Source organism: Rutilus rutilus, assembly GCF_951802725.1.
Source record: "Rutilus rutilus genome assembly, chromosome: 1".
NCBI classification, from domain to species: Eukaryota; Metazoa; Chordata; class Actinopteri; order Cypriniformes; family Leuciscidae; genus Rutilus; species Rutilus rutilus.
Window position 1 is genome coordinate 15,860,602 of NC_140209.1, and position 16,844 is coordinate 15,877,445.

At 37.8% G+C, this 16,844-nt stretch overlaps 1 protein-coding gene across 1 annotated transcript; it reads right to left on the reverse strand.

Moving 5' to 3' along the window:
- Positions 1-2,055: 2,055 nt before the first annotated feature.
- On the reverse strand, positions 2,056-16,107 carry LOC311298563 (uncharacterized protein; the record flags this gene model as incomplete). The annotated part of the gene is made up of 5 exons (XM_084421601.1): positions 2,056-2,439; positions 2,716-2,812; positions 5,323-6,742; positions 12,279-12,402; positions 16,102-16,107. 4 exons carry the CDS (start codon positions 16,105-16,107, stop codon positions 2,743-2,745), a joined length of 1,620 nt encoding a protein of 539 aa, XP_084277727.1. The 3' UTR covers positions 2,056-2,439; positions 2,716-2,742.
- Between the last annotated feature and the right edge of the window lie 737 nt (positions 16,108-16,844).

Below are 16,844 nucleotides of genomic sequence, written 5' to 3' on the forward strand. Positions count from 1 at the left end.
CCAGACCTCGACTGCTCTCCTCCAAGGCGACAAGCGCAAACCCAAGAAGGCCACCAAGATTACAGCCATGTTTCCCCAAGAGCCTCACCACCGGAACCGAAAGACGAGGGAGCAGCAGGGGGACTGAGAGAACTCCCACAAGGTCAGCTGCATCTGAACGCTCAGGTAAGTCAACTCGACTGAAACCTGGAGTGACAGTGAGAACTGAGAGAAGAAGAGGAAGAAAAGGAGTTTCAGCTCCCAATGATTGAAGTGGCTGGACCGGAAGGTTCGATGCTGGTCTACAGACCGTGGACTGAAAAAGAAATAAACCGAGCCATGGCCCAAAAACCAAGTGACTCAGGTGAGAAATTTGCTGAGGCGCTAACTACTTTCTGTAAAGAATTTAGTTCCAACATACAGGAGCTCAGGCCACTGTTATCTGTGAGTCTGGGAGCGAGTGACTGGGATGAAGTGAGTGGTAGAGTGCCAACATCGGACATCAAGCGGACACATCCAGAGTGGGATCATGACGAGAATGAGAGGCATTTTGTACTGCCATTATTAAAATTCCTACAGAGTTGACATGCCATTCTCAATGGGTTCTTTACCTGGATGACCATCACTCTGTCCACATCAATCCACAGACATTATTCATCCGTGCTGATGCACAACACTCGTAAAGATGATTCCGCAAATAACTGCAATTGCAGATTTCAAACAGAGACGGCGACAAAGAGGCACAACTTACAGACTGCGGTTTATGAAGCAATTAGAATACATTTTGTGCGCAAAAACAAAACAAAAATAATAAACGGGGCAATTCCAAGAGGGTCCTCACTCCATCGGTGCTCAATGATTTCTTCTCTTCCGTCATTCTCCTATGCTGTTTACGTTGTTCTACGTCAGAACGCAGACTCAGTATTGGCCGACGCTGGTCATGTGAGCAGCACAAGGCATGCCGTGTGATCCTGACGCAGAACTGGCCAATAACGAAGCAGCGTTCTGACGTAGATCCTGGAAACACTGCACTGTGTACAACAACGCATGTTGGAGAAGTGTGTGCAGCAGATCAGAGGTGCAGTAAATGAAGATATAAACATCTTTTATATATTTTTATAAGCAAAGTGCTGACTCACCACTGTGAGCTATACTCTCGGGATGGATGGCTTCCTCTAGCCACCCGAAGGCTATGTCATTGGTACACTTTCATATATAAGGCAATTCTTGGTCTTCTGCCAAGCTACCTATGTGTTCATATCATACAGAAAAGCAATGGGCGACACTTTTTGCGTTCTCAGGTCTTTGTTATGCTCTCGGTGCCAAAGACTCGTACGTATGGGAAAGAAGGCATTTCTGTATTCTGCACCTTCAGCATGGAATACGTTGCAAAAGGACTGCAAAACTCACTGAATTAATCTCGCTAAATGCATTTAAATCCAAAATGAAAGACGTAGAGGCAGATCCCTTAGTATGTAAATGTTTTTAGATTATTAGATTATTATTATTTGTCTGTACCTATGTGTTTGTATTATTTTTTATATGCTGCTGCCTGTCTTGGCCAGGTCACCCTTGCAAAAGAGCTTCTTAATTTCAATGGGATTCTCCTGGTTAAATAAAGGTTTAAATAAAAAAAAAAAAGTAAAATAAAAAAATATATATATATATACTCTCTGTTCTCTGACTCTGTACAGGTCATTATACAAAAACATCTGCAGCGTTTTAATTGGAAAGTTAGATTACATATTTATATAAACAATAACCTACGTTATATTAACATATTTCTATGCTAATATTAAAATGTCTATGTTGTTAAAAATAACTATCCTGCAATGTTGCTGGAACATTATTTTATTGTTGCAAAAAAATATAAAGAGCATTCCTAGAGCATTATTATTTAGTTCCCAAAACAATAAAAAGACAGGAACCAAAAACTAACGTTAGGGGAACGTTCTGTGTTTGCTGGGAAGCCCCAGAAGCAAACGTAATACTTGGCTTTCAGAACTGAAAATTATGGAATTATTCCTGAAGCAAGAAGAATCAGCAGAAAATAAAATTGGACAATAACAACAAGCTGTTCATAAAATGATAATGAGTTTAATCAATCATAACTTGAAGTACAAAAATGTATAAAAAATAAAACTAATGAGACAGATCTCTGAAAAACAATGAATGAGTTATAAATTAATATCAGATTCATGTCTCTGTTGAAAGTATTACGGCCTTCAGCTCCCTAAAACATGAAAGTGTTTTTCCAGTGTAATTTGTCTGGTGCTCTTCTTATGAATGAGAAGGCAGAAGTGATTTCAGAACGAAGGCCCGAGTGAAACTCTTCCCACATTGATCACATGTGTAAAGTTCCTCTCCGCTGTGGATCCTCATGTGAATCTTCAGACTTGATTTACATGTGAAGAGTTTTTTAGGCTTCTGTTTTTCCTTTCTCGTTCACGTCCATCAGGTCTAAAAGAAATATTAAATCAGGTGAGATTTCAAATGAGAGACAAACGTGAAATGAAAAGTGAAGCTCAAAGTCAAGATCACTGATGAGTTCAACAGTCATTTTAATCTCATCAAATCTGGTCAACAACTGCTGTCACGATTATGATCTATTTTAATGTCATGAAGATGATTTGTGTTATAAATAACTAGTTTGATCATGAAACAATGTAAATCTGGTGAGCATCAGCATGTTCTTCATCATGAAGAATGAATGAGGAATCAAGAATAAACACCAACCTCTTTGTTCTTCAGTATCTTGATGTTTCATTCTGCAGGTTCTGGATCACTGGTGTTCTCTCCGTCCTCTCCTTCCAGATGCTTTCTGGCAGTTCTGCTAAAAGCAAACAAGTTTCATTTCTAACAGACATGATGAGAGAGGAATAACCAATATTTCAGACTAAGTACTAAAGCTAATCACATGTAAAAAAAAAAAATAGTGACCTTGAACATGTAACTTAACAGTGTTGTTCAATAAAACCCAAATGATTACTTACTTTGATACTTTATTTAAACCAATTATTGCTTGTTATTATATATTTGTATTTTAAAGGCTGTTGTTTCACTTGGCTGTTGTTTCACTTTCACTCTTTCATCTTTGTTACCACATTTTGGTTTGATTGCTTGATTTATCAGTGGAATAATTGGCACTTTAAAACAAATTACTAAAATAATCGATAGCTGCAGCCCTACTTTACTTTTGCTTTAAAAAAGGATTTCATAGAAATTTGGATTTGTTTTTAAGTGGAAATGGCATATAAGTCAATAAGCGCTCCTCTGCCGCCATCTACTGTTTATAGTGCTAATTTAAATAAATATGTTGGTTTGCCAAGTATAAGGTTTCCTAAATTTTAAAACGTTTAGTTCTACAAATGGAGACGATCTTTGATAGATGAACAAATCATGTTTTTTGGTTATCACATTAAAAATAACGGTAACGCTTTAGATTACAGCCCGGAAAGTACTGTTTAATTAAGACGAATTTACAGCGTAACTTTCTGTAATTATAGTGTACCTATAAAGTACTTACATGTAAGAATAAGGAAACAACATGTAAATTTTGGGGAATAAAGAGGTAACAACCAAGATAATTAACACATTTTTTATACTGTAAGTATTTTAGAATTAAGGGTTGCTTATTCTACTATTATGATACAACAATCCTTAATTTGGAAGCAATGTAGGGAGGAATTTACGAACCCGGAAAAGAATATTGTAAAAACATTTGACTATTTCTGCCACAATACCATGGTTACAGTTAGCATTACTACATTAAATCCATAGGGAATATTCATATTCGTATGAACGAAGAATGTCATATTCACCTAGGATGAACTATCCCTTTAAAATGCTTTCACTGACAAGCTGAGCATTAATTATCGCAGGTTATACGGTCGCTCAGCTTGTCAGTTAACTACGGCTCTTTGTAGTAAATGCCGCTCCATCTGAAAGCAGGTGATGGCGATTTACTACTAATCAAGGAACCGGCTTTACTGACGAGATGCGCCTAACAATGTCATGCGATATATTGCCCAGCCCTACAATGGATCTCCCAGCGCTGCATAGTAACATTGTTGCGTGATCGAGATCGGCCCAGGAGTAAACCACTGTCTGGTATTGCTCCGAGCTGATAAACTGTTTACGCTGCGCAGCTCAAATGAGTAGTGTGGTTTCATTCTGCTTTCATTTGCCACGTGATGTTTGCCGTATGCGGCAGAAATGTAAGCTCCCTCGCACCGGCAGGAAAAAAAGTCGCAAAATGTGAACATTTACTCGCAGTCTAGACTCTAGAGACCTGTATAGTGCTTTTTTTCTGCTTTACATGAGCGCCACCTACTGTCAGAGAGCAAATTTGTGGTATTTCAACCACAAATTAGACATTCCTGTTGGTTGAACCCGAGTTAATAGATGCCAATCAATCAACAAAGTGTCCTGTGCTCACCACACACCAGCTATAGGTGGAGAGGAGAGATTTGGCTATAGAGTGATGTGTGTCTAACTTACACAGAAGAGACTTTGTTGCTCAGCACATGAACATAAACTACTTACTTATTTGAGTCAGGAAATATGATAAAAGCCTGTAAAACTGCTAAATTGATTGACAATAATGTTTTTCAAAATATAACATGGATAAATCATCAATGATAAAACTAAATAATTAGATAAATAGGCCTAACCTATCTTTATGAACCTCTACAGGGAAATAACTACAACACCATAATATGTGAATCTAATTATAGTTTGACTTTATAAAAACTATTAATTGCAATAAAGTAATTCCATCATTAACATGTTAAAGATTTGTGTCTACAGAAACTACAGGCAATATTAAATGTTAGAATAGACATCAAGTTTAATAAGTAAATGTAATCTGCCAAAGATAAATGTCGGTAATATGCTAGAGGTACGGTACTATGCATTTATCATTTACCGAAATTGTCACTGAACAAATCAATGAATGAATCATTTTGGTGAATTAACTGAAAATGAACGATTCTCTGGAAAGAATTAAAATTTCCACCACTAGTACACACACACACACACACACACACTACCATCACGGTTCGACACAGTTAGCCACAGTTATTTTCAAAACTCTAAAATTTCTACTGAAAATTCTATCTCTCTTTGGACTTCACAGGGTGACTACATCAGTATCAGAGTACAAATACTTACACATTATACGTTTTGGTTTACATATCACATATTTGATGCAAAAACTCGAAAAAATAAAATAAAAAAATAATAGGATTTCAATTTAGAAACAAGTCAAGCTTTTAATTTAATGCGAGGAAGAAATCAGTGTCTACTATTTTTGTACCAGTTTTTTGAAGAAGAACAACTTACTGTGATCTCAGACTGTGTTGATGTGGTTTCTCCTCTGCATGGATCTTCATGTGTCGCTTCAGGTCACTTTTAATAGAGAAACTCTTTCCACACTGATCACACGTGTGCGGCTTCTCTCCAGTGTGGATCATCTCATGTGTTTTCAGAGCTATTAAATGTCTGAATCTCTTGTCACAGTGTGAACACTTGTAAGGTTTTTCTCCAGTGTGGATCCTCTCATGTGTTTTCAGAGATGATGAGTGACTGAATCTCTTGTCACAGTGTGAACACTCGAAAGGTTTTTCTCCAGTGTGAATTCTCTGGTGCAATTTTAAATGTTCAGCTCTAGTAAAAGTCTTCTCACACTCAAAGCACATGTACTCTCTCACACCAGTGTGGATTTTCTGATGTTTATGTAAATGACTCAGCTGTGAAAAACTCTTTCCACACACAGAACATGAATGCGGCTTCTCCTTCGTATGAACTGTCAGGTGTGACTTCAGCTGTGATGCCCTAAGAAATGTTTTCCCACACTGATCACATGTGAACGGCTTCACTCCGGTATGGATCCTCATGTGAACATTAAGGTTTGCTAATTGACTGAAACTCTTCCTGCATTGATTGCATGTGAACGGCTTCTCTCCGGTGTGGATCCTCATGTGAAAATTAAGGTGTGCTAATTGACTGAAACTCTTCCCACATTGATTGCATGTGAACGGCTTCTCTCCAGTGTGAACTCTCATGTGAATCTTAAGAGATTTTTTGTTTGAGAATCTCTTTTCACACTGATCACACATGAACGGCTTCTCTCCGGTGTGGATTCTCATGTGACTTTCAAGGTTAGTTGACTGGCTGAAACTATTCCCGCACTGATCACATGTGAACGGCTTCTCTCTGGTGTGGATCCTCATGTGAACATTAAGGTTTGCTAAATGACTGAAACTATTCCCACATTGATTGCACGTGAATGGCTTCTCTCCGGTGTGGATCCTCATGTGAACATTAAGGTGTGCTAATTGACTGAAACTATTCCCACATTGATTGCACGTGAATGGCTTCTCTCCAGTGTGGATCATCATGTGACGATCAAGGTGTGCTAATTGACTGAAACTATTCCCACATTGATTGCATGTGAATGGCTTCTCTCCAGTGTGGATCCTCATGTGAACATTAAGGTGTGTTGATTGACTGAAACTATTCCCACATTGATTGCATGAGAACGGCTTCTCTCCAGTGTGAACTCTCATGTGATGCTCAAGACTTTGTTTGCTTGATAAACTCTTTCCACACTGAGTGCAGGTGAAAGATTTCTTGGCTCTTCTTTTCTTTAAAAATGTCTTTTTAGTCTTTGAGCGACTCAAAGGTTTTCCTCCAGGTTTGACATGATGTTCCTCCTCCACTTCACTCAGTTCTTCACTCTCCTCACTCTCTTCCATCGGGTCTGAAATCAAAGAAAAACTAATTTTCCAATTTTCTAAATAATAAAAATAATTAAAAGAGATAAATATGGAGTGAATTATATTATAATTGTATTTATATATTATAAATTGATTAAATGTCCCTGAAACTTTCCATGAGTGAGCTACACTGATCTTCCATTTATTATTTTGTAAACATTATAGGCACAAATCCCATGTTTCTGTCGTGAGAACTTTTAAATATGTTTGATCAATGACACAATCATCTAACATGAAATGAACATTAAACGGACAGTATGGCATTTTTCGCCACTAGGGGTCGCTAACCTCTTTACAATAACAAAGGCGTAGATTGATGACGCAACATTTGCTAAGAATTATGGATCTTGTCGTCAACGTCAAGCCGACCGATCTAATAATGTTTATGGATGACTGAATAAATCAATGCTTTAATCATGACTGTGATATGAAGCAGGTCGGGATTGCTAATAGACAGCTATCAGCTCCACACGCGACGCGAGTCCCGCAGATATAAAAGAAATATGGACATTTCATTCTACCGAACTACACGCAGAATTACTACTCACAGGTCAGTTTATTAGACAAATTAAACTTGTGAGGTAACGCAGCGCTGTTTCACTTGGTCTAACATTAACACATACATTTCAACACACTCAAATGCAGTTTAGTGTGATAGTGTAGTTTGTCTGTATGAGACTAGCAGTAAACTACAGGGTGGGCCATTTATATGGATACACCGTAATAACATGGGAATGGTTGGTGATATTAAAGTCCTGTTTGTGGCACATTAGTATATGTGAGGGGGCAAACTCCTCAAGATGGGTGGTGACCATGGTGGCCATTTAGAAGTCGGCCATCTTGGATACAATATCACCAACCATTCCCATGTTATTACGGTGTATCCATGTAAATGGCCCACCCTGTAGATCAACATTAGAATAACATACAGATCATATTCTGACATTTTATCATTGTGGAACTATAAAACATTGATTAGTTTTCTGTAAATGTGCTCACCTGTTTAATAAAGTACATGTAGAAGCAGTCGAAGTCTCGGACGTGGAGCTCTCTTTTATATATACTGTCTATGGGAGCTCTAGGTATCTCGAAAACACCACGCTGATATTGATTCTCGCTTTAGTTCTCCTTTTTTATCCAAAGTCTGCTTGCATGGTCCATAATGTTTGAACGAAACAACAACAGCGTGAGATCACGTTGACTGTGAGATCTCATGAGATCACGTTGACTGTGTAAATTCGTCTCGCGGTCCTACCCCAAAGCAACAAATAAAATAAAATTCTTTATCAAAATTTATAAGGAAAGACAAGTATTTTGTTTAGGCTTGGCTTGTAGGGAATTCCAAACCTGCGTATATTCAAACGCACATAACTATAGAACCCATTCTAAATGCTCATGTGAACGCCATCAGTGTTTCTCACAGGTTCGCGTTTAAAGTCTGTGTAGAGAGAATGGTGTCGTCTTAGCGGCCCCTAATTTAATAACAAATGATCATTGCGACGGAAGCAACTCAATCAAAACTAACTTTAGATGGAAATAACTTAACTCTGCTGTAAAGCCGAAACAATCTCTGTTACCTTAAATTATACGCTTATCTCTGTAAAGCTGCTTTGAGACAATCTACATTGTTAAAAGCGCTATATAAATGAAGATGACTTGACTTGGCAATGTCTATTACATTGCGAACTACACAGTCAATGTGATCTCATGAGAATACATTTGTATTTTTAAGTAAAGTGTAGTTCTAACATACATACATTTATTTACGTTTTATACACACAGAAACGTATAATACTGACGTATTTACAGCACTAAAACGTATAATATTTACGTATTGACAGCACAAAAGCGTAATTTATTTACGTATAAACAACTTTACCTACGTACAAATTAGTACGTATTCCTTAACTTATGCATATTAAAATCGTGGCATTAATGTTTTGACTCTGAAAATTTAATTGAAAAGACAATTGAATGCAATAGTCACATTTATTTATACAGTTTAACGTTAACATTACTCATATAATAACGTTACTCATAAATAATATTTCGCTCTGTTCGTGCCTTCTGCTGCAAACTCGTTTCGGAGGATTTAGCCTACATGGTGTTAAACAAGAATACACTTTAAAACCTTAAAAATACCTTCTTTAATCGTTTACCATTTTGTAATATTTGGTTTAGGCTATTTACTGTGAGACACAAAAGGCGTTTTCTCCTAGACCCATAATACACTAAAACAAAACATAAATTCACAAAAGTCATACATTTTATTAGCTTGATGTAATCCAAATCTTTAGAATCCATACGTTTGCAAGAAACAGATCCAAATCCAGTGATCTTCATCCATTCTCAGCAGAGACCGTAAACATCAAATCCCGCGCTCGTAGTGAATTCAAATTCAAAAATTGCGCCCGAAGCGTTACGACATGTTTTACGGCAGAGATATCAAACGCCAGAGGTGGGAGTAAGTCACACATGTGCAAGTCACAAGCAAGTCTCAAGTCTTCAACCTTCAAGTCTCAAGCAAGTCCAAGTCAATTTTTAGAAAAGCAAGTCAAGTCAAGTCAAGTCACTGCTTTATGTCAAGCAAGTCAAGTCAAGTCGTAGCTTGGGTCACAAGTCACTGGCAAGTCATTCAAACGTTTGATGATTTCACTGAATTTATATATTAAAATAAGTTAAAACTACAGAAGTTGTGGACTATGGTTTTATTTGCAACATTTTTTTTTTTAAATATGCATTTCCACATACAGCTGAGTGGTTACTACAATAAAAATCTAAAAAATAAATAAAATTTCAAACTACATAGCCTAAAATGTAAATGTAACTGAAATTAGGCCAACATTAAATCATGAAAAAATAAATATGCCTCAAACATTGCAGAAGACCATTAAAAGGTATTAAAACAATTCACAAAAAGTATAATGGTTCCTATGCCACCAAATGGTATTCTTCAAACTGGCATCCCCTTTATATAAGTTATATATATTTTAAATATGAAGTTAAATCCGCCTAGGCTAATTATAAAAATAACTCATACTAGGGCAATTTTTCCACCACATTTTGAATTTTGGGTGCATATATTAATTCTGCTGGCATTTTGCCCCCGACCCCCTGATAACATCTAACCCTGCTTTAAGAGAAACATAAAACATGACAAAACATTAACATTTTTTATGTTGTTTTTTGTCATTGGAAAGAACGACATATTTGGCTTTAAAGCATGATTGGAAAGAAATGTGGCAAATGTTATACAAAACATATGCCATCATTAATTATCATTTGAATATTGACAACATTAAGCTACATTTGAAAACATATTTGTGTATAAAGAGGCATGCTGTTTTGACCAATATTCTCTCTAGATTTAAAGATTTAGTTTTAAAGAAAGTCAAATTAACAAACAGGTTAAACAAGCCATAGCTTACTTTTAGACGTGGTGAATGAAGTTTGACTATTCGAGGTTGTGATGGTCGTCCGATATCCCTTGCCAGTTATTATGCGTACAGCAAATCTTCTTGTATGAATATGGTCAATTTTAGTATTTATATCCAAAAAGAAACGATGCTGGGAGATGCCATGGGACAACGATGCCTTGTGTTTTTATATTTAGCGCGCTCACCGCGATGTGTTTTTTTCTGTGCTTGTGCAGCGTCACGCAAACGCGCAGAATCTGATGACTGGCGTCAATGGTTCCGTTGCTTTCATTTTGTTCATCAATTGATGTTGCGATGATTTATATAAAAATGTATATCAAGTCATTCTCGAGTCATACAGTTCAAGTCAAGTCAAGTCTCGAGTCATTGGATCTCAAGTCAAAGTCAAGTCGAGTCATTTTCTTAATTTAGTCAAGCAAGTCTCAAGTCCTTAAATTTGCGACTCGAGTCTGACTCGAGTCAAGTCATGTGACTCGAGTCCCCCATCTCTGTCAAACGCTCATTGGCTCTCGCATATTTCGTCACAGATTGCGACATGCCGTGTTTAAGTTGGTGTGCTACATTTGAAATGGAGAAGCGCGCGCGCCGTAACAGAGCGACCAGCTCTGAACCAGAACCGAAAGCGGATTAACATTTTCATGTATTAATAATTTAAATTCTGCTCTGTAACGTTACCTCATACACATCTATTATATACTGCCAGAGAGGACTGCGACACATGATCATGTGAACAACTTTTGGTACCGATTTTGACATTTTCTCAAAAATAAATTATTGTGATTATACGTGTCTGTCTGTTGTTTTTCTTTATAATTGTAACATTAGCCTACATAGTTTTAAGAAATTGTTAGGTTTAGGGGTAGGATTAGTGGCTCAAACTATATTTTAATGCTATATTGTTAATAAAACTGCCATTTCCCTACATAGGTCCATTACGTTTTAGCCTATCCTTTTAATATTGCCTATAAAATAGGTATGTTTAGGTTTGGGAGTAGGGTTAAGGGATCACCTTACATTTATAATCTATAAAATGGTAAAAGGGAAATTATACAGATATCTTTATGATATGAAATATTCATAAATAGTTTACGTTTTTTAGCTGAAAAAAACGTAATAATGGTACGTTTAAACGTTGCAGATACGTCCATATTATACGTTTCAGCATAATAAAAACGTACAAATAAGTACGTTTTCTATCTTTGAAAATTATGTATTAATACCTACATATTAACAATGAGACCAGGCTGACACAGTTGTCCACGTCTGTCGCTTTGGTTACTATCAGAGGGCTCTGGTTCATAGCTCTGGTTGCCATGGTAGCACAAGCAGAAACCAGGGACAACGCGGATATGACGCCATTGGCGGCGACAAAACGGAAATAAAGAAACGGGACGTTTCTCGAATTAAATTACAAATTTCTCCTGGTTTGAAAGTTGTTGGAAACAGTCGGGATAATGTAAGTACACAACTAAAAAAAATATATAACATAGATATAGTGATTTTTGCTATTTTTAAAGCAAAAAAGTAACATATTGTGCCTTTAAAATACACAATACTGACATATTTTGACACCAACATTTAGATTGATATATAGTTATGTTAAAAACTACTAAAAAGTTTTAATTATTAAGGGCCGTTCACACTAAACTTCTACTTCCATCGACTTCACACACATGTGAAAGTGTGACACAAGAAACACAAGATCAAGTGAATTTCACTGCGAGAAAGAACAAATGTTTGCAGTAAAGCGACTAGTAGATTGTAAATCTGTACATTTTGGAATTATTATTATTTGTTATACATGTTTGTAAAAATACACACAAAATTCAGGTCAAATGTTGGTAAAATTGTTACAAATTATAAACCATATATAAAATAAATGTAAAATAAAACAGTTAAAATACTTAAATTGAGTTTGACCTGATGTTGACAATCAATAAGAAACCTCCCTTTACTGACCATTTGTATAAACTTTTGCAGCCATTTCATAGTTTAACTGTTTATCTAAATGTGATGAAGTGCTTGAATGTTTCTAACATGAATGTTTTTCGGCATCATGAATGAATGAAGAATAAACACCAACCTCTTTGTTCTTCAGGATCTTCAGTGTGTTTCATTCTGCAGGGTTCTGGATCACTCATGTTCTCACTGTCCTCTTTAATAAACTCAGCTCTTCCTGATGCTCTGATGCTCGTCTTCACTTGCAGCTGATGGGAATTTACAGCATTTATTGGAGAATTACTGTGGGAGGAGCTTCACTGATGATGTGACTGCTGTGGGAGGAGCTTCACTGATGATGTGCCTGCTGTGGGAGGAGCTGATCTGCCAAAATCTAAAATACATAGCTGCCAACATTTGAGTTTAGCTTGGAGTGAGATTTATTTTAGTAATTTATTTCAGTCACTAACATTTTCGTAACTAAACTGAATTTTATTAGGTATAGTGACAACATATTCCAATGTTTACATGGTACAATTTCTGGTAAGCTACGCTTTTTTAACGCTTTTTTATTATTTCAATTAAATTAAATTATTGCGATTTGATTTAATATTGACTCATTTGGATAAATATTAGCTAGGCTACACAAGATAGGCCTTCATTTTTCTCAAGAAAAAAACAACAACAACTCACCTAATGCTGTAACAATTCAGAGAGCCCTATCAGCTGGTAGTAGGCTATTTAAGGTTAAAAATAATTAAATATAATGCGTTTTTTTATTATAATAACAACTTTATTTAATGAAATAAGTAAAAATATAATAAATATGTAATATAGAACACATATTTAGCAAAATACTCTCTATAGCTCTTTTTTTCTTGCCAACTACGTGCTATAGCCTATATTATGTTCATTAAATGGCTTTCCTGAGGTAAATGTGACATAATTGTTCTCCAGCTATGTTATTGACCTCTTCACGCTGATGAAAAACACTGATTGATCGATATTATGTATGAGGAATTTACATTTCAGTAAGTTGTACTGTATCTTTCAACAGTGTTCGTGTTTTTTTACTATTAGCTAGAAGAGATGATCGGTTGGTTCACTAGGGATCTGTCACGTAACATTTACAAGCGCCAAAACGGTATTTATTGTTTGAATTTCGTAATAAAATAATAAAATTGACAGAATCTTAGAGCTGAGATTTTTTTATATCATAAATATAGCGTTCAGCGTCATTTAAGGCAGGCCGCGTAGTCAGCTATCAGCTGATAACTATTCAGACCTAACAGCTGATCCGATTCCTAAGCACTCAATTGGTCCCTTTCAAACAGGGCGCCGTATTTAAATCCATTCTTCAGTCTGCCTGCTTGGCTGCTTCCACTGCATTGCTTGCAACCCACCTCCTCCCCTAGCTCCTCCTTTAACTTATGTTTAACTTAATCAGTGTCATTCTATTGTCATTGATGCATGCTCTGTTCTCAATGGGGGATTTGTTTTTGCTGCTTTCCCAGTTTAAATGGGAGACCAGGAGCTATATTTGACTCAAGTGGTCCTGACTGAACTAACCTGCTTTGCCTAGTCTGTCGGTCTCCGTGTCCTCTTTGCTTCACGATCTTTCTGCGCGTGAAAAAATGGATGTGTGGCGTGAGAGCTTGTGAAAAGTGTCAATTGCTTGAGTCTCACGGTGAATGCGTGAGATTTGGCAGCTCTGAAAATTTTTTTTTGCTCATGGACAACAGAATATAATAATGTAAATTCTCCCAAATATAAATAATGGTAAGGAAAAACAGTTGAAAGCATAAACAGAAATAAACATAGGCTACATATAGTAATCATCAAATCCCCTCAGTCTGCTGACACCAATGAAATGAGCTTTAAGTGTCAATTCACAGGAGATCTGAAGACATCAGCATAATAAATGAGGTGAAAACAGGAACTATTGTCATGAAATAAAGAGTGTTTTCAGCAGATCTGTTAATATTGATGAGCCTCAGACTATCAACACTCATTCAACAAGCCATTCAGGGTCATCAGCAGATCATCTCACTTTATTCTGAGTGTTTGCTGTTAGAAACACATCATTTGAGTCAGGAACAACAGTATTTTCTTTCAATAGAGCAGTTTTACAGGCTTTTATCATCTATCCTGACTCAAATAATGTGGTTCTAACAGCAAACACTCAGAATAAAGTGAGATGATCTGCTGATGACCCTGAATGGCTTGTTGAATGAGTGTTGATAGTCTGAGGCTCATCAATATTAACAGATCTGCTGAAAACACTCTTTATTTCATGACAATAGTTCCTGTTTTCACCTCATTTATTATGCTGATGTCTTCAGCATTTATTATGCTGTCATCCGTCCTTCGGATGAGACGTTACACCGAGGTCCTGACTCTCTGTGGTCATTAATAATCCCAGGATGTCCTTCGAAAAAGAGTAGGGGTGTAACCCCGGCATCCTGGCCAAATTTGCCCCTTGGCCCCTGTCCATCATGGCCTCCTAATCATCCCCATATACTGATTGGCTTCATCACTGTCTCCTCTCCACCAGTAAGCTGGTGTGTGGTGGGCGTTCTGGCGCAATATGGCTGCCGTCGCATCATCCAAGTGGATGCTGCACATTGGTGGTGGTTGAGGAGATTCCCCCATCTATGTAAAGCGCTTTGAGGTCTCAGAAAAAGCGCTATATAAATGTAACGAATTATTATAATTATTCAGATCTCCTGTAAATTGACACTTAAAGCTCATTTCATTGGTGTCAGCAGACTGTATTTGTTGCTCACAATTTATATTTATATTGAACCAGTACACTAAATCAGACTGAATCGTTCGAAACAGTTCGCGTCTTGCGTCAGCACTGATCCACAAGTTACTAAAGTTACTCACTATCAGACATGCCTGAGTCCTGACAGTCAATTCGACTCGAAATAAACCAATATCCCAGAGTAGGCCTATATATTACTCCAGTAAATACAACAGTTCACTGAACTGAGACATGTTGTGCTGAGAGAAGTGATGAGCACGAACAGTTGGTACTGAGCATACTAAACGTACAGGTATAGCGGTTCTCAGATCATCAGTACAGAACCGAGAACTGTTTATTTCGGACGTGTTCGACATACTGAGAACCTGTTGAGCTGAGCATGCATGCAATTTTTTCAGAGGGACGAAATGCATGTGTCTTAAGTATTTTGTTGAACATCAATAAGTGTAACAATAAAACATGTTAGAAACATGTTTATCACATAGGCTACTGTCTTTTCACTGTATTATTTTAAAGACTGGAAACACAATGAATGGATTGTAAAACTAAACATTTATTACTATACTAAAACATTATGTCATGATCCTGTTTCTTTCTCACACACACACACACACACACACACACACACACACACACACACACACACACACACTCACACATTACCACTATTTCCTCATTTACCTTCTCATTTAATCCTTATTCCCTCTCAGCTGTCTCTCCTTTACTATTAGCCATCGCTCACTCCCCTCTTCACCTGAATCCTCTTTTCCTCTGATTAGCGTTCCTACTTCTTTTCCCCCCTTTCTCTACCTGTCTTTGCCTGAGTATTGCATTCTCTCATGTGTACTAAACGGCAACTAATCCTCGTGTCTCTGTCATGTCTTAGTCCTGTCGTGTCGGGAGCTGATTTATATTAAGAATACTCAACTGAGCCGGAGAATCGCCGCTTGCCTCTACTCTCCCTTGGGAAACGCCAGCCTGCTCCATTTCCCTGTCATACGTAGCTTTCTTCTGAACATCTTGTTTCACCCGGGCTGACTGCTGTTTTTGTTATCTACAAGCCGAGACCTTATTTTGACTTTATACTACTACTAGTAGTTCTAAGTTTCCCTTTGAGATTTTTTTGTTTATTGAACTCTCTGGCAAGCTCTATTTCAATTAAAGTGATTATTTCTCCGCATTTGCTGTCTGATCCTCTTACCTTCATGACAGAATACTCAGGCCAACCGGATCCAGCAACGGAGAATCCTGTCCGGTCTGTGGTCGAGATCCAAGGACTTGCTGCTGCGCGGCACGCCGTCGATTCACTCGCCGCTAAGGTTAATGATCTCACGCTACAGCTTCACCGGCTTCGGCATGATCCTCCTGTTTCACCTGGCGCCCAAGCTTCCTCTGAGCCTCGCATCAATAATCCACCGTGCTATTCCGGTGAGCCGACCCAATGCCGTTCCTTTTTAACGCAATGCGAGGTTGTGTTCTCTCTCCAGCCTTCAACATATTCCAGGGATCGAGCCCGCATAGCGTTCGTCATTTCTCTCCTTTCCGGAAGGGCTCGTGAATGGGGAATGGCTGTTTGGGAGTCGGAGGCAGAGTGCATCGATCGTTTTTCTCTCTTTAAAGAAGAGATGATCCGGGTGTTTGATCGCTCGGTCTATGGTGAAGAAGCCTCTCGACTCCTGTCTTCACTGCACCAGGGTAAACGCTCGGTAGCGGACTTTTCCATAGAGTTCCGCACCTGGCCACCACCAGCGGGTGGAACGAGCCCGCGCTACTAGCACGCTTTCTTGAGAAGCTCAACGTTCAAGTCAAGGACGAGATACTGGCACGAGAAGTCCCAACTCGCCTGGATCCACTGATAGAGCTCGCCATACGAATCGAGAAACGTTTCGACCTTCGCCGCAGAGCTCGCAGAATGGAATCGGCTCTTCTGACTCCTACACCAGC